Source organism: Centroberyx gerrardi, chromosome 24, assembly GCF_048128805.1.
Source record: "Centroberyx gerrardi isolate f3 chromosome 24, fCenGer3.hap1.cur.20231027, whole genome shotgun sequence".
Classification (NCBI taxonomy): domain Eukaryota; kingdom Metazoa; phylum Chordata; class Actinopteri; order Beryciformes; family Berycidae; genus Centroberyx; species Centroberyx gerrardi.
In genome coordinates, this window is record NC_136020.1 from 14,115,912 (window position 1) to 14,128,475 (window position 12,564).

The window sequence follows — 12,564 nt, forward strand, 5'->3', positions numbered from 1 at the left end:
CCATTCAATCATCTATTCTTTTTATAGATTGGAAATGTTTTGCGTTATTCAAACACTGCTGGGATCAAAACAACCATTTTGTTGACAAGTTGAGAAAATAAAACTAATTGACTGATTGTTGGCATTGAGCTAATACTCTTACACAGAGGAATTTACAATGAGTGCAAAAGTAGAATAAGCTTAAATTCCTAGGTCATCAATATAACAACCAACTAATGGCAAAGAGTAAAAGGGTCAAAGTATCCTTGTGTCCCTAAAAAGATCATGTATGATAGAGAAGTAAAGAAATAAGAACCAGAGAGGAAAAGGTAGAAACGGTCTCTTTTCTAAGATCAATATGAGTCCTAAATCTTCCCCTTCCTCCACAGCGCCCGTGTGTGATGAACCTGGAGCGCGGTGAGAGAGGGGAGCGTCCTTCGCCCAGAGGCCTGGAGATGGAGCCTCGTACCGGGGGGAAGATGGGGAAGATATCCCTGGGCTTCCAGAGGAGCTCCACCTCAGATGATGACTCTGGCTGCGCACTGGAGGAGTACGCCTGGGTGCCACCTGGACTCAGACCTGAGCAGGTAGGACTGTGGCCTGTCACATATAACTACACACATGAAGGCTTTTGCTCCAAAGTTACTCGATTTGACCATCTGAAAACATGAACATCTACTCTAACAAAATGATTGATAGAGAAGAAAAAGAATAGTGAAGAATAGTGGAAATTATCGCTATCACTATGTTCTCTCCACCTCAATAGAACAAGTCCAGGCACGTTGTCTGGTGGTTGTTAAAAGTCACTCTGTGAAATGTAGGAAATCACTCACTGAAGTAGAAGTAGACGAGGCATGTTGATGGAAAGTGATACACCAAAAAAGTAAAACACAACAATTCAGCACAAAATAACTCCTGGAAGGCATTGAACATCACAAATTGATGATAACAGTGTAAGAGTATCCGAGGGTGGAATTTCCCCTTAAGGGATGAGTGCAGAAACCTGCATGCTAACAGCATGGGATCAGCTGAGGTTATGTGTGCAGACATACTGTTCCATATGTCATGGTAGTGGATTAGAAGTGCAGAGCGTTGGCCTGTGGCGGAAGCTCAGCATCTGTCTGTGATTTTTTTTTTTTTTTTTCCCCTTTAGTGTGTTTTAAGACGCACATGCCCTGCGCCGCTCACTCAGGGACGACCGTTTGATGTCCTCCATATTTTTCAGGGCAATGCACATGTTTCCTCTGCCCTGTCAAGGGGAATCAGTCCTGCCAAACATTAACATTTTCCGTCCCTTGCTGTCTCTTGTGTGCGGAGAGATTTCACAGTCAGGCGCCTGTGACTGGATTGAGATCGACAGTATTTGCCCCACAGTGTCACATAATGAGGACACACACAGCAGCAGTCGTTCTCCACTCGATATCCATGCTGCCCTCTCTCCTGCCTGACGGAGAGCAAAGGAGAGGAGACCTTCTCTTCTCCTCTCCTCTCCTCTCCTCTCCTCTCCTCTCCTCTCCTCTCCTCTCCTCTTATTCACATCTGTGTCATGGTATCAGTCTGTATCTGCCTCTGTCTATTTTGGGCCTCTGTCTCTCTTGGTTTCTTTCCCCCTCCGCCCCTCCTTCTCTCCCCTCAAGCCCAGTCCAGCCTCTCCCAGCAGTGTTAACGGTAGTGTGGGACGTTGATCAGGCCATCGTGAACGACAGTTATCTGTAATGAAGCCATAAAACAAACTGGAGCCAAGGCCTTTCATTTTCAGCGTCTCCTATACATATAGACAGTCACATTTACATGCAGGTGTGTGGTTAAGACCTTCTCACACATACACACACACACACACACACACACACACACACACACACACCTCAGGACTTTTCAGCAGTTAGATTTAAGGCAACATTTTTCCATATTGCTATAAAAAACTCACAATATTAAATAGCATCCACTGTTTAACCACAACTGGAAGTCTTCTCTCCTACAGCGGCATAGTAAGTTATTTGCTCCAGCATGACACAAAGGATAGGAATTGCATGTTAACTTAATCCCCTGTGTTAAATGTCTGGTCTAGCTACCTCAGCAGAACATTACTTTTGACTTTTAGCCTTGGGACAGTGTCATTTTCAGTCCTTTGTGTGTGTGTGTGTGTGTGTGCAGGACCATTATGCTTCTCCTCCTTTCTTTACTGCTCAGCTGCCTCTGTCTGCAAACAGACTTGGCCTCTTGTCTGCAGGCAATGTGGCACTTTCCCAATTTTCTCTCTCTCCCTCTCCCTCTCCCTCTCTCTCTCCATCTGCCTCACTGTGGCTGACAGTTAAGCAGGGCGGTTAGTTCTTCATCTGCTTTGAACTGCACAAAAAATGTGGTCATATGGTCTTTATGCTTTGGATTCGACTTCGTCACACTTATTTAAATAAATAAATATGCGTCAGTTATGTGGTCAGAGCTGGCCATATAAAAAAAAATGACAATAGATTCCCTTCAAACTCAGTTTCGAAGTAGAACATCACGAGAGTCTGGCACAAATTAGATTTCTCTCTCTGCCTTCCCAACAACGGCCATTTTAATTTCATCTCCTCGTTTCTTCTTTCCTCCCCTCCATTTCCCCTGCAAAAAAAAAAAGTCTATTTTAGCAAGTCTTTTAATCTGATGTTCAATCTTAAATAAGTGAAGAAAACAAATTTACCAGTGGGTTGAGAACATTTCACTTGTTTCTGTCTTTTAAAGTGCATTCATCTGTCTCCATCCTCAGGTCCAGATGTATTTCTCCTGTCTACCAGAGGACAAGGTGCCGTACGTCAACAGCCCAGGAGAGAAACACCGGATCCGACAGCTCCTCTACCAGCTGCCCCCGCATGACAATGAGGTAGAGAGAGAGAGGGAGAGAGAGAGAGAGAGAGAGAGAGAGAGAGAGGTTGATACTTTTTCTTCAGACTTGTGCAAAAACCCTGAATTCTTGCATAAGTCTTCCACTGACAGTGGGATAAGATTTAGGTGAAACATACCTACCACTTACGTTATAATTTGGCTTATACTTTCCTACCTCCTGCTCACTTGTAAAGGTGTGAGCAAGAGAGAGAGAGAGAGAGAGAGACAGATGGGGAAAGTAAGTGGGGTAGTCATGGGTAGCAGTACACAGAGATGCACAGAGTATATTGCTCTCCTTCTCTGTATGTTAACAGTATATTTACCTATGAGCCTAATTACAAAATGTAAAGAATAGATCATAGTATACCTTTAGTTACCACTACATCAGATGAGGTGATGTTTTTATAAGTCCATTATTTTCCAATTTATTTGACATACAATGGTTTTATCTTCTCTTGCTTCTTTCTGTTTTCTTGTTATTTATCTGTACAAATAACTAAACATGTACAATTAGATTCACATTTAGCTGACGCTCTCATCTAGATTGCCTTACGACAAGTGCAACAGTAGAAAAATTCTAATTCCTAGATCACCAACATTACAATATTCATGTAACCACAGAATGATCATCTAAGAACAAAGTGTATGAAGAAGAAATAGGAAAAGAGTTAAGAACAGAGATAGATTTTTTTTTGAAACAAAACACAAGCCAAAGAAATTTTCCATGTTGCTTGCAATAATGTACAAGACAGTTTTCTTGAATCTTGAAACAAAACTTAATGAAACTAAGTCAACTAAACTAATTAAACTAACTACGGCCAATCAGTAAAGTCACCTTGTTCTGGCCTGTAATTGTAGCACTGCCATTGGGCCAATCAGTGAATTTTAAAAGGGTGAAAAGCATCATTCCCCAAGTTTCGTCAAAATTCAATCAGCAGTGTCGCAAGTCTGATTCATAGTCCTCCCCCGAAATTCGTAAACTAAAGTAAAGTAAACTAAACTAACTACAGCGTGGGGTCATGAGCACCAGTCCCTTTTGCTGACTAAAGCGTGACGTCAGACAGCCAAGACTATCTGCAAACCCTTTTCTAGTAAAGCCAAAAACAATGGCCTCACATTCCCATGGTCCTCTGACAGTAAAGCCCACGCCAGCTTCTTCTGTATAATAGCTTTATGGTGTGTAAACCAGCACTCCTTTTGCATCTTTGTGAGTCGAGTTTACATTAGGAGATATGGTGGAGGGGTTATCACCAAAGGGGAGGGAGGAGGGAGGAGGGGGGGGGGGCTACTGCTTGACTGAGGTGGTCTCTGTACACACACACACACACACACACAAAAGATACACATCACGTACACTCAACACACACACAGCGTTTGACTGAGCGGTTTTATGATGTTTGTTGGCAGACCTGGTGGTTGAGGAAGCAAACTGCTGCAGGATTCCTTGCATAACTGTGGTTAACTAGGATAAGCGCTCGGTTGTGCGTGTGTGTGTGCGAAATAGAAAGACAGTGAGTGTGTGTGTGTGAGCATCGTTTACTGTTTAGAGAACAACTGAGCTGGTTGTTAGGGTACTCCTCATCTTTTATCTGTGCCTTCATCACCATCTCTAAACACAGAGGGAGGGTTTGTGTATCGCTCACGCCATCCTTTCAACGCAGCCTTGAGGGGAATTAGCCCAAATTAAACGCTTTTCCCACCATATAAGGACTGCGCGTGACATACTTGCCCAAAGTTGCATGCAGAGATGAAAGCTTATCCATCAATGGTTATGGGTGGATGTTTTTTTGATTGCTCTTTCTCTAACTTCTCTCTTTCCCCCTTCTCCCTCTCCTCCTCTCTTACTCTCTTCTCACCATAAATTGGTTCTTTCTTTTTGTCAACCCATCCCTCCCTCCCTCCCTCTCTCTCCCTCTCTCTCTCTCTCTTTCCCAGGTGCGGTACTGCCAGTCTCTGACTGAGGAGGAGAAGAGGGAGCTTCACATGTTCAGTGCCCAGAGGAAAAGGGAGGCGCTGGGGAGAGGAACACCCAAGATCCTGCCCCGGGCCCTGCAACACACCCGCTGTGAAAATGTAGGTGCCACACACAGTTACACATACACAAAGCATACACACACACACACAGAAATGAACACACAGACACACATACAGTACACAAAGGCACTCTCAGACACACACATTCACACGGACAAACACAAGGGCACACGCACAGTCACACATACACACGCATAACTTGCACACACACATGAACCCAACTTCCCTCATTTAGCGCTCACATAGCCATAAGGTAAGCTACCAGTTACAAGGAAACCAACTGGTGGGTCTTAAGTTATTTATATCATGAATAGCCGACACCCACTATCCCATCCCGATGTGCGGCAGCCTAAGGCCTGATCCTGATTGGCTAATGCGATGGTTTTAATCATCGACATAAACCTCCTCATTAGGGGGAGAGAGGAAGTGGGGAAATTGGGAGGCTCACGCTCAAGCCGAGCGGAGAAGTCAGCTCCCCACGAGGAATGTGGCCAATTTCCTGCCATCCATCCACATCTCAGCATGTCCACCTTAACAAGTAATTCTTGCATTCAGTCTTAAAATCCTATTTTTCCTGAAACAGGTTAAAGTATCTGCCAATGGGGTGAGATCATTTCACTTCTTTCCATATAGTTCAGCTTGTTTTAAGACTTTTCTGGAAATAAGTAGTATCTTAGAGTAAGGTAGATTGTTACACCTGTTTGAGAAAATTCTTGAACCAAGCGGATTTACTTGTTAATTGTTTTGTAATGTTTCATTTGGTGAACTAGAAACAATGCCATTGGATGCTCTAATAGTTGGCTCTACAGGGTTTCTTCTACTGTTGGCCACTGAGCAGCTTCATTGGAGCAACTCAGGGTCAAGCAGCTTGCTGAAGGGCATCTTAACTTTAATTGCTGAGGGAGGAGAGATTTGGACTCCATTTTGAGATTCTGTTTGCAGCCATGGTGAACTATGAAGAAATACGACACTTGAAACTATCCACAAACTTGTATTTCCAGCTTGTGATTTGATGTGTTTTACACATAACATCCAGTGCCATTCAAGCTGTCCTTGATCCTGTTTTTCCAAAAACATCCTTCCTCGACAACGACCTTTGTCCACTGGCTTTCAATGCAGCAAACACAAATATTAGTGCTATTTTGCTTTCGGCAAACCCAGCCCTGACCAGTAACTAAACCACATCCTCTGAGAGGCCATTGGCTCGTCCCTGCCAGGCATCCAGGAAGAACAGGCCAGCCGTGTTAATCCCCGCAGACAGCAGATGTGGTCTGTCACCACTCGAACACAGACACACACAGGGATGCAAGGTCACACACACATTGAACAGGCACATAGGAACACATAAGCATACACACACAGGCTCACACGGATACACACACATACATACTGCACATACATATGTATTCACATAGATATGTCCTGCATGCACACATATGCATACACAAACACTGTTTCTATCCACATGCACCCACACACCCATACACACACACAAACACACCCACACACACACATACATTCACACACACTTTGTCAGGCTCCAGTTTCCTGGTGCCGTAACTCCAGGGGACACACGACACCCCTGTATCCAAGGCCCCTGTCCACCCTGGTAATAATGGTTAACAGCTGGGTATGGTATCCCGTGGCTGCCTATGGTGTCTCATGGCTCCACCGGGTTATATAAAGACTTGTGATTGCACGTTCAGACATGCTCTGCCAATCTCTGTGGAGTCATATGATCTTTGGACTCAGGACCAAGGCCAGTGTATTCCCTTTAAACCTACATCGCCGGGCAACAAAAATTCTGTCCAGAGGCAAACACCCAAGTTGCTGAATAATTGAAGACTTTTATGCCAAAATAAAGCAGAAGTGATGCCATTGCCTACACTTCCAAATGATTGCTGAGGCAAAAGCAAAGCACATTATGGGGTTACAATTAAAGTCATGAGTCATCTCAAAGCTTTTGTTGACAAACTAGTTTAGAATAGAACAGATTCATCTGTGTTTTTGAAATATTGACAGATGAATTTTAGTCAGAATTTCATTTTTCCAAAATGGATATAGGGTTTTTTGGAATGAACCCCTTCAATTAATCTTTACAGAAAATTATGTGCATTTATATAGTTGAATCTACCCATATGTTATTATGGAGAGTTTTACTCCAATACACTATACAGCCTAAGGTTACCAACTTAGCTTGAAAAAGTACCATAAATTGTTTTTATTTTGTGCAATCAATCATTTTGTAATAACAGGTGTCTACTCTTCATTAGGGTTGCTTTGAAAAGATTAGATTCCTCTATGCCCATGTTTTTTTTTTTCATGTGCCCATGTTATTATTGTGTTTCTGTTATGACAGTCATCATCAATCTGTTTTGAATAGATCATATTCCATTGGCACTTACAGTATGATCACCTGTTGTTTAGCCTGCTTTGTTTTAGCCTCACTGTAACTGAAACATCAGCAGAGATGATAGATACTTTGAATAGATATCTCCATAATCCCTCTTTTGTTTATTTTGCATTCCTCATGTGTCATAGCCATCAACAGAGTATCACAGATCTATTTTGAAAAGACATCCCCATATGCTTTTATCTCTGTAATATGTTGCTTTAGGTTTATTCTCAAGGTAGTGTACTCATCAACACATTATCCCAGATCAGTATTGAACAGATACCAGTGATTTAATATTAACCATATTAATGATCTCATAAGCAAGGTCATAGCTTCGATGTTCCACAATAGCCAATGTGTGTCCCATCAATTTCAAAGTGTTCTGCCTAAGAGACTTGTACCTCTACTGGTTTAGTCACTGTAAGCCTCTCTGAATAAAAACATTAACAAAATGCCTGAAATGCAAATGTTAATAGTCATCTGTTGTTTCTTTTTGACTGCCAGTGTGATGGAGGCATCAGTGGAGGGGAGATGGCCATCTTTGCGTCCAGGGCAGGGCCGAGCCCCTGCTGGCACCCAGCATGCTTTGTGTGTGACACGTGTCATGAGCTGCTGGTGGATCTGATCTACTTCTACCAGAACGGCAAGATCCACTGTGGAAGACACCACGCTGAACTGCTCAAACCACGATGCTCTGCCTGTGATGAGGTAGGTAGTTGTAGTAGGAGTAGAAGTGAGTTACAAAATAGCTACCATGAAGTCTTTTGGTGAGATTTGTTGAAACAACCCCAAAAACAAATAAGTGCTCTATGGTCTACACAGCGAATGGAACCCCTAACTGTGGCAACATCGGTGCCAACAGTCTACCCATAGAGCTATATAGGCAATGGTTCCTCTAACCCCAAGACTGTTACAGAGTGCCACAGAGCTCCACAAGACTAATAGCTGCACGTGTATGTGTTTCTCCTCAGATCATTTTTGCGGATGAGTGCACGGAGGCAGAGGGTCGTCACTGGCACATGACGCACTTTGCCTGTTTCGAGTGCGAGACGATGCTGGGAGGTCAGCGGTACATCATGAAAGATGGCCGGCCCTACTGCTGTGGCTGCTTCGAGTCACTCTATGCAGAGTACTGTGAGGCCTGCGGTGAGAACATTGGTGAGTTATTTTTGTTTTGAGAATAACTCACTGACATCTTAAATGGAGTTCTGTTTCAGAAAAGCTGGGTTTAATAGTGAGGCACGAGAGAGATATTTTACTTTGCTTATTTGTTTCTTTTATCCATCTTTGGTGTTAGAATAGCAAGAGCTACCCTCTTTTGGGACGCCTACACACAAGTTTGAACACAAGATGCTGATTTGAACTGATGTATTGCTTCATTGACTAGTGTTTCAACTGTATCTTTGCAAAAATTCTATTCTTACAAACTCTTTTAACCTCCATCCTACCATCATATAGGTGTGGACCATGCCCAGATGACTTACGAAGGTGTACACTGGCATGCCACAGACCAGTGCTTCTGTTGTGCCCAGTGTAAGACCTCCCTGCTAGGCTGTCCCTTCCTGCCTAAGCAGGGTCGCATCTATTGCTCCAAGGCCTGCAGCCAAGGGGAAGATATCCATGCCTCCGACTCGTCCGATTCTGCCTTCCAGTCTGCCCGTTCACGTGAATCGCGGCGCAGTATCCGCATGGGGAAGAGCAGCAGGCCCGGTGACCAGTGGAGGCAGTCGCAGCTGTTTAACCCCCCTGCCACCATCCCGACATTGGAGTACAAGTATGCGGATGGAGAGGGTGATGGAGATGTGGATGGGGACATTGATATTGTAGGGCGGAAGCTGGCCCGTCTAGGCCTGGAGGAGGAGAGGTTCTGGAGGGAGAGGGAAGAGCAGGAGGCCGGGGGAGAAGAGGATCCAGAGGAGTGGGCCGAGCATGAGGACTATATGACTCAGCTCCTGCTCAAGTTCGGCGATCGTGGGATGTTACATCAACCCCAGCAACAATCCCTCGAAGCCCCCAGCCCTGGTAGTGACAGAAATAGGCTGATAGGTGTTTCTGATCCCTGGCTGAAACCTGACACTACATCCATGGGTGTTACTGTCTCCTCTCCCAGCCCTGCCAGTCCCACCCAGAGTCAGACTTACAATCAATCTCGAAGCAACAGCCTTAGCCCTGGACTGATGAGTAAGAAGCACCTCCCTGAAATGTACTGGGCCCAGTCCCAGGATGGGTTGGGAGACTCAGCCTATGGGAGCCACCCGGGCCCTGCTAGTGCCAGGAAGATCCAAGAGCTGGACCAGGATCAGGAGCAATCCGGGCCAGGAAGACAGGCCTTCTGGCAGGACCCTGGGCGTTGGTACGAAGACTCCCTGGAGTGTATCGCTGATGAGTTGAGAAAGGTTGAGCAGGGTGTTGGAGACTCCATGGACTCACTGGCTCTGTCCAACATCACTGGTAAGGACACTACTGTTGCATTTGGATTTATAGGAAAGAATTGCTTTTCTTTTTATGTATAACAGTTATTTTTTAACAAGTTAACAACATATCTGTTTTTCTCTCCTGCTTGCTCTCTCAGGTGCATCAGTGGACGGAGATGGTAAGGACAGACCTATACTCTGTTCCCTTCATGGTCTGCAGGATCCCTTGGAGCCTGTTGATGACTGTGAGAAGATGAGCAACATGGGAACCCTTAACTCATCCCAGCTTCACCACAGCACCAACTCCCTCAACCTCAACTTGGAGCTGAACCACCAGAGGGTGGCCTTAGAGGAGGAGGAGGAAGAGGATGTAGAGGAGGAGGTAGCAATGGCAATGAGGGGAGGCACAGCAGGTGGACTTCTCTCATTGTCCCCCCACCAGGAGGGCCTCCCTCCCTCTTTGCTCCATGCCCCAGCTCTGAGGAGGAGCAAGTCTCAGTCCAGGCCGCCTCAGATGGTCAAGTTCTCAGAAGACACTGTGGACAATGGATATAATGGTGGCATCGATGTGAACATCAGACAGCACCCCATGAGTGAGAAACCACAGCGGAGGGTATACCGCCCAGATGAGCTGGGCCGAGAACGAAGCCGCCCAACTAGCCACCACGGGCGCAGCAGGCAGCACCACCACCAAGGCAGGCACCACAGGAGCCGCAAAGCCCGCTCAGACAATGCCCTTCACATGGTGCCTTTGGAGAGGGCGCAGAGGCCCTATGAGCCCCAGCAGCAGAGTTTGGTGAATCCTCAGGGTGGTGCCCTGTTCACCCAGCCTTCCTCACACAGACTGCCCTTGGCCTATTCCCAAACCCGATCCGACTACACCCTCCAAAGCTCAGCACAAGGAGACCCACGAGTTGAGCATTTCATGGGCCTCTACAGAGACGAGGATGACTGGTGCTCTACCTGCTCCTCCTCTTCCTCTGACTCTGAAGAGGAGGGTTATTTCCTGGGCCAGCCAATTCCCCAGCCTCGGGCTGCCGGACGCTACCAGTACTATGCTGAGGACTATCCCACTAGGGTCACAGCCCTCTCATCCCAGAGCCACGGCTCACGGACTGCTCGCCGAAAGAGCCACCGGGCCAAAAACTGTATCATCTCCTAACAGCTCAGACTGAACTAGGGCTGTATTTACATTATGGGCTGCACTACACTAAACAAAAAAAATCTGATTTTCTGATCATATGATACCTAAGTGATTTGGCACAGATCAAACTAGTGTGTTCAGACAGGCATGTTGAAATGACTCGCATTTGCATGGAATGTCAGTTTTATCCTCAACTAGATAGTAAGGTCATTTTTAATTAGTAGCCAAGGTAGCCTAATTTCTCAAACAAACTGAACCCTTGCAAACTTTTAACAACTACGAGCTCTAAAATAGTTGGGATTAAGGGCATCATATATCAAAACATTCAAACTGAGCTTGTAAAATGTGCAGATGTGGAAATACATTGTTATTATACACCCTTAGAACAGCTCCTAGCTCTACGCTAGGTCAGATGCCCAAGAAGCCTATATTATGGCAGAAAGCCTACACTATTTTTTTATTCTTTTATGTGCAGCAGCTGCATGGCCAAATACCTTATGTTGTGCCCCATTGACCAATTTTATCTTTGGCCCTACTTTTCCCTTTTAAGGCTAAATATATCAGATATAATCTCCCAGACATAATTCTCATAACGTCATGTCAAAATACATACAAATCTGATTCTGAAAATATCTGATTCAGACTGTTTAGACAGCAATGGAAAGATCGGACCTGTGCAACATATAGTCAGAAAATCATGTTTTTGTGTGTGTGCAAATCTGGCCCAGATTCTGGGACTTTATTTTTAGCACTAATATGATGTGTGGACTGGTGAATTTGCAAGCCTTGTTTTAAAGTAACTCCCTGACCCTGGACATTGGTTATTGGTTGAAATTGGAATCTTTTTGGACAGTGGATACCAAAATTATGCACAGACTTTGAAATAGTGAAGACATTTACTTGTAAACTTTTTTCTCATTTAAACATTTGCCAATAAAAAAGTTTTTTTCATGCTTTATGATCAGTTGAAAGTATTGCAGCAATACTGTTGTGTACATTGAAATGGCAACACTTAAACACAGAGGTTGATAATTAAAGTAGCATCTAGAAACTAATCAAATAATTATTTAATACGTAATAGTATAAAATGATAATGTATATACTAAGTTAAGATTTTAATACTGTTATTTTTATATCCTTGGTTTAAAGAAATGTTTCTTTTGAAGTGTATGATGGAAAACAGCAGTTGTAATCATTAACAAACTGACCTCAATGTTTTATGAGAAACAAAAAAATGTGCCACTACACAAACCATATTCTTCACAGTAAAAGTGCCATGTTACCTGGTAACAATGTCTATTCTAACATGTATCCTCCACAATACTCACTATTGGTGTACAAAATATAAAATGTCATGGCAGAAATGCCCCATTTACCGTATTCACTACCCTTGCTCTGTCATAACCAGTTAAATGCTTTGTGATGTAAAGAAGCTTTTAATAAATACTCTTTCCAAAGCTTCATGAACGATTGTCCTATTGCTCACAGATCTGAGTTTTTCTATTTTTTTTTTTTTTATTACATTGGGTTTTTTTAATGTAAATTTTTAGACTTTCCAGGTTCATTGCAAGGTTTTACACCTTTGACAAAAAGCCAATAATATTGCTGATGCTTAACAGTGTACAATTCTCTCTCAGGGACAAACAATTAAAAGTGCAATGGTGATTGTCCAGATAGGTGCCTCAAAGACTTTATGGGTTTTTGTGGTTTTGCCTACTTTTAAAGACCTGGAC

General features: G+C 44.0%; 1 protein-coding gene across 1 annotated transcript in view; it reads left to right on the forward strand.

Annotated features, from left to right (window-relative positions):
- LOC139911452 (prickle-like protein 1) overlaps positions 1-12,259 on the forward strand; it is a 35,552-nt gene extending 23,293 nt beyond the window's left edge. Inside the window, exons 2-8 of the mRNA XM_071898989.2 lie at positions 369-566; positions 2,729-2,842; positions 4,780-4,917; positions 7,778-7,981; positions 8,245-8,431; positions 8,732-9,724; positions 9,846-12,259. Coding sequence (XP_071755090.1) covers positions 381-566; positions 2,729-2,842; positions 4,780-4,917; positions 7,778-7,981; positions 8,245-8,431; positions 8,732-9,724; positions 9,846-10,849 — 2,826 coding nt within the window. The 5' untranslated portion in view covers positions 369-380 and the 3' untranslated portion in view covers positions 10,850-12,259. The remainder of the gene's footprint in view (positions 1-368; positions 567-2,728; positions 2,843-4,779; positions 4,918-7,777; positions 7,982-8,244; positions 8,432-8,731; positions 9,725-9,845) is intronic.
- The last annotated feature ends 305 nt before the right edge of the window (positions 12,260-12,564 follow it).